The sequence below is a fragment of the Anguilla anguilla genome, chromosome 9 (assembly GCF_013347855.1).
Source record: "Anguilla anguilla isolate fAngAng1 chromosome 9, fAngAng1.pri, whole genome shotgun sequence".
Taxonomy (NCBI): Eukaryota; Metazoa; Chordata; class Actinopteri; order Anguilliformes; family Anguillidae; genus Anguilla; species Anguilla anguilla.
In genome coordinates, this window is record NC_049209.1 from 9,284,501 (window position 1) to 9,301,089 (window position 16,589).

Sequence of the window (16,589 nt, forward strand, 5' to 3'; positions counted from 1 at the left end):
GTGGTTCTTTTCCTTTAAGAAATGTGTGCAAATATTACATCCTCCTGAGACCCAGCTGAAAAAAAACGGTTAGCATTTCAATTTTTTTTTACACAATACAAGTGTCTTGGATGACAAAAATGTTGCAGTGAAAATATTTTCAGAAGTATTATTTATTTTATTTTTATTGAGCGTGCCTTGCAGTGTAGGTCTCAGCATAGCAGAATATACGGTTCTTTAGATTAAGACCAGAGACAAAAATGAATTGCTGGGTCTTAGGAGGATACTTTATGGCTCTTGAGTATCATAATTTTGGTGGGCACTGAAATTCATGACAAAAATATTGTGCAAAATAGGACACAAAATACTTTCTTTGCAGCTGTTACTCAAAGTGCAAGGAACACCGCTACACTCAACACCTCACCTTTTCCTTGACACTTATGAAATGAAGCAGAAATGAATGAAATCTATAAATAAAAGCTATAGCTAGTTTTAACAGTAAATTATAATTTTGTTTGCTTCATAAATGAAAGAAGAAACAACAAAGAAACTCAGAACATCAAAATATCCCAGTCAAAGAGGCAGGACCTGCACCACACTAAAACATAAAACAAACAAAATAATCAATATTCATGCCTCGAACACATGAATGTCACCACCCTCAAATGTAGTGTGTCTAAAAAAAAAAAAAAAACATTGTTACAGTTTAAGATGGGGCCAATGAGGCGTTGGCTTCTCTCTGATTGACATGCGGTGAACCACCTACCACGACACCGCACTCTCTCATTACATGTGAGGGGATAATAATGACTTTGGCACAGGCAGTGTGTTTTTATGATGAAAAGAGCCGGAGCTGGTCCCATCCTCCCATCCTCCCATCCTCCCATCCACCCAGCACCCCGCCCCCCGTTCCAGGGCTGCGGCCGTGAGGGGGGTGATGCACCCACTGCAGACGGGTGAGTACCGAGTGGTGTGCCTGGAAAATGAGTAGGTGCATCGCGAGCTACAGCTGCCCTGAGGAGGAGTTTCAAAGCAAAGCAACAGGCAACCTATCAGCTCGCACACAACACTCTGGCCTGATCTTTCAGTGTCTTTTAGCCTGATCTGTTCAAAGCCATGGAAGAGGCCAATGGAATTGGGAAGGCAACAACTAAGACAAAAATGGATGTCCACTACCATAAGAGGAACACGCATTCACAAAAAAATGTTAAAAATTAATGATGGCTAATGTGGCAGCACTTTCAGGATGACAATTATAATCGAACAAGACAACCCATTGGTACTGGAAGCTTGAGTTCTCTTCTTTTTCTGACTGAAAAACATGAAAACCACCACTGCTCAGTTCTAGAAGATAAATGGCATGCCGGCTAATCAATTTTATTGAACACAGGTATAGGATTGACACATTCAAGAACTTGGAAAAGTATTCGCCTGACGGTTCATGTCCCTATATTTGTGATGAGCACATCATACAATGATCACAATGCGCTTTTAGGTACAGCTTATGCTCCTGATTTTAGGAAGGCCGCAATGAACATCACCAGCTATAATCCATTCCAGAAAGATTAAAGTTATTTAAAAATGCGCTGCTGAGCTCCATTAATGCATTCGAGTCGAGGAGGATTTGCGAAACCTTAAAAAATCTTCTCCGCTAAGTGCAGCTAAAATCCTGTAGAGCCAGCGCAGAGGCGCGGAGCTTCAGGCGATACTTTGATGTGAGGGAGCGATTACCTTCCCTCAGTCCACAGAACCCTTATCGCAGTTCCACAGCATACGTGCGACATCATCCATTTTTCTTCCCCCCCCCCCCCCCCCCCCCCCCAAAGACCAGGTAGCCACAGGGGCAGCGTGCTCAGATGGCTCCTTATCGACGCGGGGCAGGGCGGATCTCCTGTCCTCTGATTCCGCACAGCACCAGGGCACCCGGCTCTGGCGACGCCCTCTCAACGCTGCCCCCGTAGTTCTCTGGAGGCGCGACCACGTTACAGAAACGATGATTCGTACGGTACGTCTTTCAACGAATATGAGGCATGGAAGGCCCTCTATTGCAAACCTACTAGTCCATGCAAATAACATTCAAACATCCTTTTTTTTTTTTTTTACATTCAAATAACTGACAATTACAGCCCCACATTAATGCAATTAATTCAAGTGTTAATTCCATTGATCAAACCAATGTGATTGCAATTTGCTATACTGTAGTCATGTTCACCCATAAAAGGTCAAAATATCCAGGCTAAAACACTGTAAACTAGGCAATTTCGAATTGTATTCCACATGAAATAGAGGTACTGTACTGTTCCACCAAGGAGAGCCCGCAATAAAATAGCCTACATTCCAAAAGCCTGTAAAACATATAGCTCAATTCCATCAACTGTAAAACCTTTCCTGTCGCTTTTAGAGTTACCTTCTTCCTCCATACATTTCTATTCAGTCCTATACAACATACAACAGAAATCTGCTTACAACAACCCTAGTGGAGTGCCTTTCAAAGTTCCTGCAATCAATGATACTGTGAACAGGTGGACAACTTCACAGTCCATCACAATACATTCCAAGATGCCCTCCTCATATGTGCATTCCTCACTGGTAAAGTGCTGTTCATCTTCCTTTAAGACAGACAAATTTTACTTTAAAAGGCAGATTTTCTGATTTCTCTCCCTTTTTAGGCAAGTCGTTTACAGCATGTTACAGCTAAACCACTGCACTTATACTAATGTGCAGTGGCCCAGTTTGGCTAGACAGTTGCACAAGCTCTGATAGTATAAGCCTGGACCATATGAAAACACAGGCACTGCCGTTGGCTGTTTATTTTCATAACAACAGTTGTTGCTCAGCTGCCTGTTCCACAAAGTTTACCCATTCCTGTACATTCTCCAGAAGAGCCTAATTAGTGGGACAGAGAGAGCATTACAGACCACAGCTGGTAAGATCACCAGTTGAGCTTAGAGCTACAAACGAAAATCAAAATGAGAAAAAACGTTAAAACATAGTTATTGGATAATTATTTCAGTGGACATTCAGCAAAACTCACAAAATTGCATTTTAAATGAAGGGGACCATTCTAAGACAATGCTGCGTAACTTTGAATAGGTAAGCAGCAAGTAACCAATGCATTATTGCATACTGAGGTGGGATATATCCATTCACTGAAACCCTTCCTCTCTTGGGAACGCTTTGGCTAATTATGTTGCGTCTACAGGAGTCCAGGACAGCGAGCACTGGCACTGTACAGGCCTCCAGCTCTAAAGATGCAGCAGCTCAGCAGGCAGACTGCAAAGTGAAAAGGAAGCAACTTATTTCAAATGCACTTTAAAACGTATGTTATTATTCAATTTGTGGCGTATCTGTTGCGACCGTTATGTTTTGGTAATACAATGGTTTGCTTTTAACAGCATTTCGCCCGCAAATGTCCTTCATGGCAAACAATTAAGAAGCTGAAAGATACTCCTTTTTATCTTCAAACACAAAAATACACTCAAATCTCAACATTCTCTCTTCTCAAGAATTCTGCTCATTAGGGGACATCTTTCATCAGGATCTGATTGATGTCTTCTAATGGTTTCGCTGCCCACTGCCACCAGTACGGTGTCTACACTTCATTTCATATGTAATTAAACCAGGTCGGCAGGTTATTTGACTGCAGAGAAAATCAGGAGCTGATTAAAAGCTATTTATATTTCCTTAACATCTTCCTGAGAACGTAAACATGTTTTGTTTTATTTTGGCACTTTGCGGTAGCTTATTCTAAGATTACTGAATTGCTCAGCTGACCCCTTTTCAACCTCCCTCCCTCTGTCTGAATTTTGGGGATGAAAACACTTTGTCTTCGTGTTAGCGCTGATGGGTTCAGCGCTTAAATCAGGTGTCGCCTGGGGCCACACAACCAGAGAAGCAGAAAAAAAAGGGGGGAAAAAAAAAAAAGAAAAAAAAGACCAGCAGCTGCAACAAGCTCATGATGAATTTTCACAGTTACTGTTTGTGGTCCATAATCCTATCATCACACATCCATGCAGGGAACTCAGCCACTCTCCGAGGACTCACTCTCCAGAGTGGCTTTTATCAGGACAACACATCTGCTAGGAGGATACTGTAATTACCATATAAAAATAAAGATTCAGTCATAAGAGAGCACTCATATGAATATTAGCATCCAGTCATATCTTCTTCAGTCCCTACACTGCAAAATATGACACAAATTACAGGCCATCATGAATTATACTTAACTATCAATTAGATCTTTCCTATTTTATCACATGTTCACAAGTAAATATGTAAACAATTTAGAAACAAAATCTAAAAGATGTGTTTATTTTCATTCCACTAATTTTGAAGAGCCAATTCACTCCAAATACATAAGTAAACAAATAAAAGTGTCCAGCAGGTAAAATACTATTTGCTGCAACTGAAGCGTTACAAATGGAAAAAATACTGTTACATACAATACAAACACTTGCTCGAATGGGGCATCCATTTGTTTTCTTATAAAGCAAATTTCAGGCTACTCTTTCCAAAACCGAAGTTCAGGCACACATCTCTGTAATACAGCCTGGATGTCCACCGTCCACTCGTGGCTAAACCTGGTAAAAACAGAAACAACCATTCCCAAAAAGATAGGCTAGATAGGCAGATTCACTGGCTGGTTTCCAGCAAATGTCTAAAAACCCACCGCTTCACACAATACTTCAACGTTCCCATTTTCAAAAAACAAAGTAAAAACCCTTATCTCCCTTACAGTACTTCTTATTTGATTGTAACTTCGCCTAGGTCCAGCAGTACTTGCTTGCCCTGTTAAATGCACTTTTATAGTCTTTTTGGCTAAAAGCATCAGCTGAATGACTAAAGTGTATCTGTAAACTGTGTTTTACTGTTACTCTTCACTGTTATTCTCAAGAATAGCTTTGTTGTGTATAAATGACTAAGCTGTTAATATTGATAGGAAATAAACATTAAATTAACATTAAACCAGGGTAGAATAATTTCATTTTGGGCCATTTCATATTGCCAAATTGCCATCAAACAGCAAAGATAAACTTATTAATTCAGTATTTCTCATTTTCGATGGTAGGTCCCACTACAGTTCTCAGTAAGGATAGGCAATAAACATTCTTGTCTAAACAGGAGCTTTCCCTTTCATCTCTCTGACCCTAGTCTGAACAGCTAGCCAATACAGAATGTAGAAAACAGGCTACGTATGCCTGAGCGCTCATGATCGAGCCTTTCATTCAGCAGTTCAATACTGGAGGCTTTATTTAGAAACACTGCATCCTTATTTGCATCCTTGGTTTCCTGTACATGAAGGCATGAAGCGAACTTTGGCATCTGCTACAGTGCGATTCAGGGTTGTTTAAAGCGACGACTGAAGAACTCGAACATCAGCTGCTTAAACAGTGGATACCAGTACTCTATGGAGAGAGATTAGTCTCAGTACCACTGACAAATGCGGGTATCATGATCCATAAACAAGAGACAAGACACAAATGTGTTTCACTATCCAAACAAATATCTCTCAACTTGTGTATTATAAATTGTCATTTAAATGAATGGACACTGATTTCTACAAATGCATGCATATTTTTGAATACATATTTTCCCTTTAGCACAAATACATCATACTGTGAATAGGAAAACCAAAATGATGTGCATTTTTTACAATAAGACATTCTCAAATGTAAATGTCAAATATGCATGGATTTGTAGAAATCAGTGCACATTCATTTAAATGTCAATATACAAGACAAAGTTTCAGAGATATTTGTTTGTGGATAGTCTCTTATTTATGGACCACGATACAGACATTTTTCAATAATACTGAGACTAATCTCCATAGCACTCCAGCAGTGAAAAACTTTTGCGATTTGATATATTCCTAGTTCACAGCATAGCAGCATGCTCCAGCAGTCTTTCTGATAAGGAGAATGCATAAGCAAATAAACAACTACCATCTGCTGGACACAGAAGGAACTGACCGTGCACACCCTCTAGGAGGGGGGCCAGCTCCTCGAGGGACACATGCAACACACTGTTTTTGGCTGTACCGAAACAGCGGGGCCAGCCCTACAAACACGAATGTCTGTGAGTGACTGAGTGACTGAGTCATGAAGTTACACCATTGGTCAGCCGGATCACATGTGTTAGGTCCAGCCATATACTAGGTTTTAACCTGGTCTTGTTCTTCCAAGCTCTGCTCTTCATTAGTTAAAACTATCAATTACATTTTTCTCATTTTTACATCATGTAGCCTATGTCTGTGGTCATTTAGAAATCCATCTTAGCTAAACTACTTTAACTGGGCCCATACACAAATACAATGCAAATATATAAAAGACCATGGAATTTCAACAGCACACAATAATAATAAAAGTATGAACACATCACATTGCAGAAATGCCATCACTATGAGCTGGCTTTTAAAAACATGCCTATCACTGATCAATTATACATCTGTTGCCCTGCTACAGCTTTGCGGCATGATAATTAGTCAGACTTCTTGACTCAAACGCAGATGCTCCGTACTATTTTGGTGGCTATACAAACGTGCATGTATGAATGCAGAACATATGGGGCAGACAAGCGATCACAAAATACTGCCTGATGGATAAGGAGTCTCTACAATTGTCAAATAGTCAAAAAAGAAGGTATTTGTTAAAAATGTATGCTGCCTGTTTAGGGGGTTAACACTTATCTGAGTGTATGCAAGGATATGAATGAAAAAATGAGTACACATCTGAATCCCAAATAAGAATGTGGTTTAAAAAAGTTTAAAAAGTAGATCGACAAAAATCATTAAGACTGAAAGGTCATATGTGGGCATAACCACACACTCATGACATATTCACGAAATAAAGTGATATAATGTTGATATGTGCATCAGGTCATCATCCTCATAGAATTCCTTCATGGTTAAAATCATTTGATTTTTAATCCTTGGGATTATGGACCATATCTTCATGAAATGCACTCACTGGACACACACAAGGGGGGGGGGGGGAGGGGGGTGATATTTCATAACTATAAACCATAGGAAATATAATCTTGCATATTGAGGTTCTGTTTCTTCCCCAAAACAATTAGCTATATAATATACAGCAGCTGCAAAGCAGCAATTCCTGGGTCCAAGCAGCCAGTGCTTGGACATGACGCTGGGGTCAGACATGTCCATGCTTGTTGAACAGAGCTCATGTTCCACAAATGTCATGATCAGACTTATGGTTCAGGAGGAAGATGTTTCAGTATTATTTTTACAAATTGAAAAAGAGTCAAAAATGCTGAATATTCAATGTTTTAAAGCGCCCATGTTTTTCAAGCAATCAACACCATACAAGTTTTGACTTGCTGCAATTCACCGATGTCCTTCTAACAACAGCATGCATTTTCACGGATTGATACTTTAAAGCCAAGCAAGCCACAAACCAGAACACCCCAGAACACCCAGAACGCCTTGTTCAGAGCAATGCGCCCTTCGATTCAGAACATTTTTTAAGCTTGAAGACCAAGCCTGGAATGAATCATACCAAGAATCAGTGCTGAGGCTTAGCACCGTATGCTAATTTTCACATACACAAATTTGGTCGGCTCTCTCATTTTGCCATCTTTGATCATAGAAACAACTTATTCGCAATTTAGTTAGGCAGTTGAATAAAGGGTTCATGTTCCAAATTGCATGTTAATCACACTTACATTTCAGAAGAAGATTTTTCAGTATTTCGTTTGACTCAACAATGGCCGAGTATGTATTTAATTTTTCCTATAGTGGCCAGGTTTCTTAAGCAATTGACACCATTAAAGTTTTGTCTTATTCAGAACGATGTACGCTTCAATGGAAAACTTATTTCAAGGTCAAAGATCAAGAATTAGTGCTGTCACAATTTGCCTGAGGGCATAGCTGTGGTTGAGAACAGAGTTTTTTATTTTAAACATAGGAGCTAAGCAAGGAATTAAATTCAGCATAGCATGCCTATAAATTAACCAATAATCAAACCAGCAGTAATTAGGTTATTATTAGAATGGGAATCTGCTTTCTGGGCCGACATCTCCTTTCAGTGACCAGCTATCTTTGGTTTTGTTTGACAACTGTATGATTTTAGTCCTGTATTTATATCAGAAAGCTGGGTGGAGTTATTCGTACAGCCTGGTAAGGTACCTAACAGGGTAACACAGTGAAATAGTTACGTGCACTAGAGTTGCTATATCTCTGGTTTTTGTCCGGTTTTTGTCTGGTTTTCAAATTATTTTGTGTAAGTCTGGGTTGTGGTCCCTCCCGGACAATGCAATGTAGGCTAATTACTGTAATTAACATGTGTAATGTCTGGTTTGAGTAACAGATTGATAAAATAAATATTTATAAAAATGTATTTATAAATAAATAAATTTACAGTATTTCATAATGAATTGGTATGTCAATCACTCCCCGGTCCGATAGAACGCTTACCCCGGTTCCAGCTATGCATGTTGTCTGGTATTACAAAAAGGATCCACACAAAAATAAGAACAAAGATTATTAATATTCAAGCTTGTTATTTTACCCCCAACATAATGTCCGTTCTTAATAAAAAATCAATTCCATAAGACACAGGCTTTTGCGTGCTTATATACAGTTAGGTTTATGATTTTAATGTATACATAGATTTGTTAAAAGGTGGGCCCCCTACTTTAAAATAAAACAAACAACACGATTGATAAGTGAAAACTGAGTTATAAGAACATGTTTGCACATTTGGATTAAATGGCAGATTTGAGGTCTTCAAAATTAATCCGCATTTGTCACTTATCAAAGTGCTTGGAATAGGCTGTCAAAGGGCTTCGGAGAGAACCCCAGCAGAGGTGGAAAAGCTGGCAGCATAATTTCAGTAAAAACTGTCAAAGCCACTTGACGATGAAAGCTGGGCTCCAATAGTAATTAATGAAGGGCACACAGCAGTAGAAGTCGCGAGCACATTGTCTCTCACGGCCAGGATTTTATAAATGCTAATATGCCCACCTTAACTTTGACGACAGTTAGCATTTTCTGACACTTATCAGGGTTCTCCAGTGTGTGGAATTAAAAGGGATTGGTCTGACTGCCTAGATATGAAAGCCTTCAGTGTCTCTCAGCACTGCCTGGGGCCTGTCTCTAGCCTTCAGTGCAAAGAGAGTCTTTTACTCACAACTTCTTAAAACCCTGTCTCAACATTTCAAGACCAATGCTAAAACCTAATCATTGGCAAAAAAATAAATAAAAAAAAGACTCATCAAAATGAATTAGCTTCCACTAAGAAATTAGGCGCTGAACATCTGATACCAGTTTTAATATTACCAGCTACCAGAAGACCGCGGAACATACCAGTAGGTGTTTCTCTCTTTGCTTTCTTGCAAGTTCTGAATGTTACATTTTATGGTTCATTTCTCCATAAAGCCTGCTGCTTAACTACCTGGATGAAGACCACTGCTGGGATTGAGCGTGACTATCCTACATAATTATTGTCCTCTATCAACATCTCTGCCACTTGGCATCTCTATGTAGATACATCCACACTGATTGTTATCTGCAATTATTTACATATACACAGGCCACCTGCTGCCTTATCCAGTTATAATGCAGAGAAATCAGCATTCATATTACACGTTTGGCTGAAAACAAGGATAACTATCTCAGCCACAACATTCAAAGGCAAATTTACATCAAGATAAGAGTAAAGTAGGACATGTGTGGGATTATGTGCTTCATTTTGGATCCCTGAAGCCAAGGATTACCATTTTCTAGGTCTAGCACCGTTCTTTTTGTCTTGTTATACGCAGTAATTTGCAAGTCACCGTGGAATGCCTCAACTAAAAGTCCAAATTGTAAATGTACAGTATGAAAACTGTCATACCTCATACCAGTCAAACAGCTCATGTGTCAGTAAAACTTTTTTTTAAACCCATTCACTGTACCATATGGTACCTTCTGCATAAACCAGGTGATTCTGAATTTGTACAGCACAAAATTCAGACAAGTAACTTATCTTTATTATTAGTAGTTTAAAAAAAAAAAAACGACTGCGATGAAGTGGTCCAAAAACAGAACAGCATATCTGAAATCTGCACTGCAGTATGGTGCTTTTACAGAAAAGGCAATGTCTGCTTTTGTGTGGGAGAAGCGAGACACAGCTGAACACCAATTCTGCTACTGGCATGTGCTGACGCAACAGATGGAGCAGCTGAAGAACAGCAGAGGAGTGACTGGGGCAAAGCTTGCCAGTGGCGCACTTTCCTGTGAGTGGGCCATTTACAGTCCGAGAGAGTCATCCCTGTCTTCAAGGGGTTATAGGCACAGCTGTGTGGGTGGGTGCCTTCACTCCATTAGAGTTGTAGCTTTAGAATTGAAAATGCTAGGTTTTGAAAACGCATAGCATCTCAAAATCAGTTTTTTGCTCTCACCATTTCTTTGCAAAGCAGGCATCAGAGATCATTCAGAGCAACTTGCAATGTTTGTATTTACACATAACATATTCCACTATGACTAGACACGAACTGAGAAGTTTAAATGAAGTACCCATCTTGCCCAAGGGTAATACAGTTCCTCATCTGGGATCTGAGACTGACATGCATTTAGGCCATAAATACATTTAAAATAGGATGAAGAAAACATACCCAACTTAAGCTTAGCCACAGTTTTTCCCCCCCAACTAATCTGTAAAACTGTAAAAATAAATACACCATTAGTTACCGTTATCATTAGCTACTTAGCAATCATTATACCCAAAGGGTCATTGCAGCATTCCGTGTCAAATGAGTGGTTTGTGAAATCTGCAGGCAAATAGTGTAACACTGACATACACTATAAAAATCCCCCAGGCCTTATTCTCTCATAATACTACTATTAAGTGTTGGGTTCTGAATCTTTTGGGCTTTTCAGAAGAAAGCATCTGGGATCCCTAATGAACACTTGGGAGGTTGCAAATCAAGGGATGAAATGTCATATTTTAGATCAAATTCAGCCCCACTCTTTACATTGTGAAGGATGCAGATGAGGCTACTCACAAAACTAGCTGAGATGCTGTGGAAGACTATTGCTGCAACATGCTTTCACTGGTTAGAGGTCAAATAGAAAACTCAAAACTCAAAACACGTTTGACAAAATTGAGTCCTGGAGGGCTAGTGTCTGCTGGTTTTAGGCGTGTTTTTGCACCAGTGACTCATTTAAGTTTCTGATTGGCTGATCTATCAACAGTTCTCAAGGTCTTAATTGGCTGCTGATGGATAGGAAACCACAAATAACTGCAAGCACTGCGGTCCTCCAAGGCTTTGGCAGGAGTGTGGAACCCCTCTAGTAAAACAATATACACTCAGAGGAAAAAAAATGTTGATCGCTTGAGGGATTTCCTGCCAGACAGTATACTGTACTTTTCTATTTGTCTGCACTTCAAGGCTAATCTGGAAAGGTTTTAATTTGTAGTGAACTATAATTTGACTGAAAATGTGCAATGAATACGTATGTACGAGCGCATGTGTACACACGTACACTGTACTTGCATGCATGCACACATACAGGACTACACATACAAAAAATACGCACAAACACAAATACACGCACACACATCAAGCACTTATCAAGCTCCTCTTACATTTAGATGGCTAGTATACATTCTCTTTTTCAGGTTCTCTTAAAAAGGATATGTTAATATCAAACACTTTTTGTGCTACTACTTTTGTGTTACTTTCAACAAATGTTGTGTCAAAGTATGTGTTACAAAGGGAGACCTTTTAACACAGGCTATGCTGAAAGTAACACAAAATGTGTTGTCCTTAACTAGGCATGGAGGTGTGATAAAAAAAAAAAATGACACATTGGTTTTTAACACATCTGTTTTGAGAGTGATCCAATCACAGCAAGCTGAACTATTACATTTACCCAAAATAAGTATGCAATGTTGGGAGAATTCACATTTCAGAGGGAAAAATGCTCTGTAGCTTTGTAGAACACATCTGAATCACCATATGCACAGCTTGCCCAAGGGGGTATTCAAATTAATTCAGGTCTTTTAATTTTTTTTTTTCCCAATATGCTTTCACTTTGGCCAAAGATTGTATTTAAGAGCTTCCAAGTTGTGTGCCAATAAGACACGTGTCACTGTATTGAGTTTTTCACTTTTTACTTTAGATGAGGGGTCCTCCATTTTTTCCCAAATTGGAAGGGCGGCTTGTACGAGCAATATATTTTATTCCTTTCTGCAACAAGACAAAGAAAAGTTGGTTTGCGAACCTCCTCACCTACCGCCTACAACTACACCAGCTGAAAATGGTCCGTTCAAAACTTGATGACGTCCTGCCTATCAAGTTTGTATCCAATAGCCTCAAGAAGCTGATTTGTGCAGCACATGGATGTAAATTATTCTCAATGGAAGAAATCTGTGCTATACCCGTTGCCCGACTTTTCACCAGTTTAAAGTTCTGTGATTCACATAAAAACTTCCAATAAACGGAAAGTGCTTCCCTGGCTCCTTCACCCCACGAGTAAGAGCATGGCTGGTAGATTTTATGGATCTCTATGGTGATAGCACAGAGCTAACTCAAACTGAGCTAGTGTGGTTCACATACAAACCATGAATACATTTTGTTGAATTTTATTTTTGGTTACAAGGGGCAAAACTTTATGTCAGGCAACCAAAAATTACTTCAACCCCATGGAACACCTCTGTTGCTATATGCAGCATTCAAAATGGACAACTGTTACTCCGTCCTGGCTGGGCTTCATGCCAACACAATCCAAGTTCAACTCATGCAGAACTCCGCAGAGCAAACTATCTTCTCTGTCCTGACTTGCACTTATCTGCTTCCACCCTTTTGAGTAGGCCTATATCCGTTTTAACCCCTTACAGCTTACTTAGAATTTCTTCTCTCTCTATTCATGACCTCTCATATCCCAAACTGCTCTATTCGCCTGACCATCCGCTAAAACCTCACTAATTTTCAGTACTACTGCCCATGTTGGAAAGCAGACTATGCCTTCATCATCACAAAGGCATCATTACTGACCTTGTCACCTTCTGAAGACTCGCTTCATACTTAGTGTACCTGACTGATCTATGAATCAGCATGAATTATTTGATCTTCCAAATAAAATAAAACAAGATAATAATTGCAACAATAAAACATCAAAGTCTGAACTAGGCTAAATAAAGAAGTAAAAAGTTTGACATACATGGACATACAATAGTACCTGTCACGCAGTCCAACAGATATCGTCTCCCCTCTAAATGCAGGGTGCTCCATACCCTCACCAAAGTCCCAGTACACTGTAAGACACAAGGTGGTCAACATAATTAGACCAACAAGCACACAGAAAACAACCAATGCACACAAATACTGTCATAATTTGCTTAGTAAAAAACTTTCACCAATGATGGCTTTCAAACAAATTGTAAAATATAGCCTACATTCTACGCCCAACTGCTTGTTCTCATAACATTTATAAATTTACAGCATAGCCACAGTCATGCCTCAATAATTCTTCACCAGGATAATTAAGGAAAACTTAACAAATTGGAACCTGTGGTACAGAAACCGAAATCACACTGAGGGTTGAGGGGGGAAAAAGTCCATTAGAAACCAAAAAGAAAATTAATGGCATCCAAGTAAAACCAAAGTTTGGCCTGATCTAAACAGTCTGGGAGTCACTGATCTAAGACCACATTTCTCTGTACCACGAGTACAGAGACAGCCTACTCAAGAGCGGCAACTCCTTTTTTATTACATAAGTGTATCCATATCGGTCTGCCCACATCTACTAGATAACATTCTCAAAAAAAGACATTGTAAATATTGGCTACATGTGAGACCATATCCGTGTGTCTTATCACTTTCTGATTAAAGATTTCTACAATAACGTTGCAATTTATTTAAAGTAACTGAGAAACAAATCATACATTATGACAAACAATGTCATTAGATAGGCCTACATCAAGTAGTCTAAATTTAGGAATACATGAATTCCTACATTAGGACGTAGGCCTATGCGCTGAAGGCGGAGCTGATGGCTCGTCGCAGAAACTCACACGACAGAACAGTTTAATACTTCCAGAAATTAAGGAGAAGCGGGGAAGGTGTTACATTTGGTACAAAACAACATAAAATAATTACATTGCATTATAGGCATTTGGCAGATGCTCCAGAGCGACGTACAACAAAGTGTATAACCATAAGGGCCTAAACCACATATCAATATACCCTCTACAGCAGAGCCAGCTAGACTTTAAAAGCCACGAGGTGGTTAATCAAATTGTGATTTGAAATTTTAAACTGTTTTTTTTTTTTTTTTTTTTACTTAGTCATCAAGAGCAAATAATCTCACAGCAAAAAGAAAGGAAAAGAAACTGGAACCCAGCTCAAATTCCTACCAATACCTAGAAAGTTTCTCTGAAGAGGGGCGCATACTACTTATACGATATTTCTACAATACGTATAGCTTACTTGACTTTCTTGGTTCAGACTAAAGGATGTCTTCAAAAAATAGGCTATCATTACACAGACTGTTCATTTTACAGATGATCGGTAGTCCTGATCGAAACTACCTGGCTACGATACAATAAAACAAATAATTCCCCAAAATCTGGTACTAAACAACACATTTGAAATGTCAAATTAGTACATGAACCTGAGACAGTAGGCTAGCAAGCTATTAACTCTATTATAGAACACTACTCAGAATTAGTAAATTAACCCAATGTCACTCCCAAATCGGGAGCTAAACTGAGAAGCTAACTTGTCAAACTATCAGTGTAGACTAGTGCAAGTTGGATGGATGGATTCGTGCATGGAATAGAATAAACCGCAAAATAGGACGTAACTAGCTGTAGCTACCTAAAATCTATAAAACGTCCAGTGTGTATGCGAGATTAGCTAATACGTTTCTTCCAGCACCTATAACAATATAATCGGTCCAGAAAATCTCACCGTTCTCTTGCTAACCATCAAACTAGGCAGCTAAGCTTCAATGCCTTTCCACCAAAGCCTACAGCTAGCCACTGTGGCAACAGGGCATTCACACAGCAACTTAGGTTAGCAAGTTAGCTAAACAGTAGCCTACAGATAGCTAGGTCTACATTAATACGGATTAGTGCGTTTTCCTAAACAACAGCAATCAATTTAAAGACGGCAAGGTTTGCTTGCCAGCGCACTCGCGATTACGTGGAACTTCCACAAGTTGTCTGATTTGACGATGTACTGTATTATCTAGCCAGCAGGACAGCAAAGTACACTGTTTACTAACTAGCTAGCCTATCGGCTAAGCCGTCCATGTAGCCACATACGGTTGTTTCCCGTTGCTATCTAGCAACAATGTTATGTCAGTGTCTTCGTTTCGGAACAACATTTAGCTACCCAAATATCTTGTAATATTACAATGCTACAGATTTCAGTTAACAACAAGCTATAACATCAAATTGCCATAGTTGCGACCTGGCATGTCAAATTGCATCAACTTCCCAGTGAAAGGATTTGTTGAAATCAGAAGAAATACAGACGTCCGTTAGAATGTTTTTACACTTGCTAACCGCTCTTTGTCCAAATATGGGACCTCTGAGCTCTAGCTATCAATCTAAAATCACGTTCAAATTGTTAAATTTCATACCTGCCACTATCGCAGCTGCCCTTATTTGCCTCTTATTACTAGTCCTCCCTTTACACTCGCGGATCTCATTAGGTCCGCCCCGTCCGTTTCTACTGTTGTATGTAAGGAAACTCCAGCGGCAGCGCTGGTCAACGGCACAATCTAATGACAATCCATAGACATGCATATTTAAATAGACAGGAAAGCACGCCTTCAGCTAACCTAAGCTTCTGAAGCCCCGGAAGTAAGCCTGTGATGCGCATGCTGAGTTCAAAACATTGGAACTGCCTTAGAAATGAATGGGGAATATCAGACTTTTGATGACAAAATAAAATTCGATTAACGATCGTTACGTTTCATATGAAAAGCAGATTGTGAAAATATGTAATAAAATATGTACATTTTAATCGATAATTTCCCAAAACTTCTGGACCTGCACAACCATTGTTTTAGAAACTGCTTCACATATTGAAAATTATGATCAGAAACATTGACCGATGAGGTATTCTTTGAATGTTAAATCACCTTGGATTTGTACATTGAATTCAATGGGCAGCAAACTCTTTTGTCCTGAACGTGCATAGTACAGGTTGTTTCCCGGTACTTCCTAGGCTTCACCGCCTGGCCCCTCCTATCCTCTCCAGTTTCGAGTTTGTAGGCTCTACTTGACAATCAGACATACAGGCCGAACCTTCCGCTGAAAATGTAAGGGCCTTTTTTCTCTCTTTATCTGTAGCTATGTTCTCCTAGCCTTGTTTTCTGCAGTTGAAAGTCTCACAGCCCAGTCCCCTTTAGCTCTGCAACAAATGAACATGTAGGTACTAATCTGACACAAGAATTCAGCTGCTTCAAGAATGCTATTATCCTCTGTCCTACATGACGAGTCCTGACTGTGTTTTGCGAACTGGTCCTGCAGGAACTTTTTTTATTGGATGCAGATTAAAAACACAGCAACTGTCTTGTTATTTGCTGGGTTCAAGAAATTTAATACAAACAACCCTTTAATCATTGCTGTCAAGCTGCCAGATGACTAGTTGTGAGG

At 39.4% G+C, this 16,589-nt stretch overlaps 1 protein-coding gene across 6 annotated transcripts in view; it reads right to left on the reverse strand.

Annotated features, from left to right (window-relative positions):
- The window catches only part of LOC118236536 (kelch-like protein 13), a 48,907-nt gene extending 33,134 nt beyond the window's left edge, over nucleotides 1–15,773 (reverse strand). Inside the window, exons 1-2 of one of the 6 annotated variants that reach the window (XM_035434995.1) lie at nucleotides 15,569–15,773; nucleotides 13,142–13,235 (exon numbers count right to left, since the gene is read on the reverse strand). In XM_035434995.1, coding sequence (XP_035290886.1) covers nucleotides 13,142–13,235; nucleotides 15,569–15,734 — 260 coding nt within the window. In that variant the 5' untranslated portion in view covers nucleotides 15,735–15,773. Of the gene's footprint in view, nucleotides 1–13,141; nucleotides 13,236–14,892; nucleotides 14,911–15,396; nucleotides 15,532–15,568 lie in introns of those variants that run through there. The other 5 variants (XM_035434996.1, XM_035434997.1, XM_035434999.1 and 2 more) reach the window with 5 other exon arrangements.
- Nucleotides 15,774–16,589: the final 816 nt, after the last annotated feature.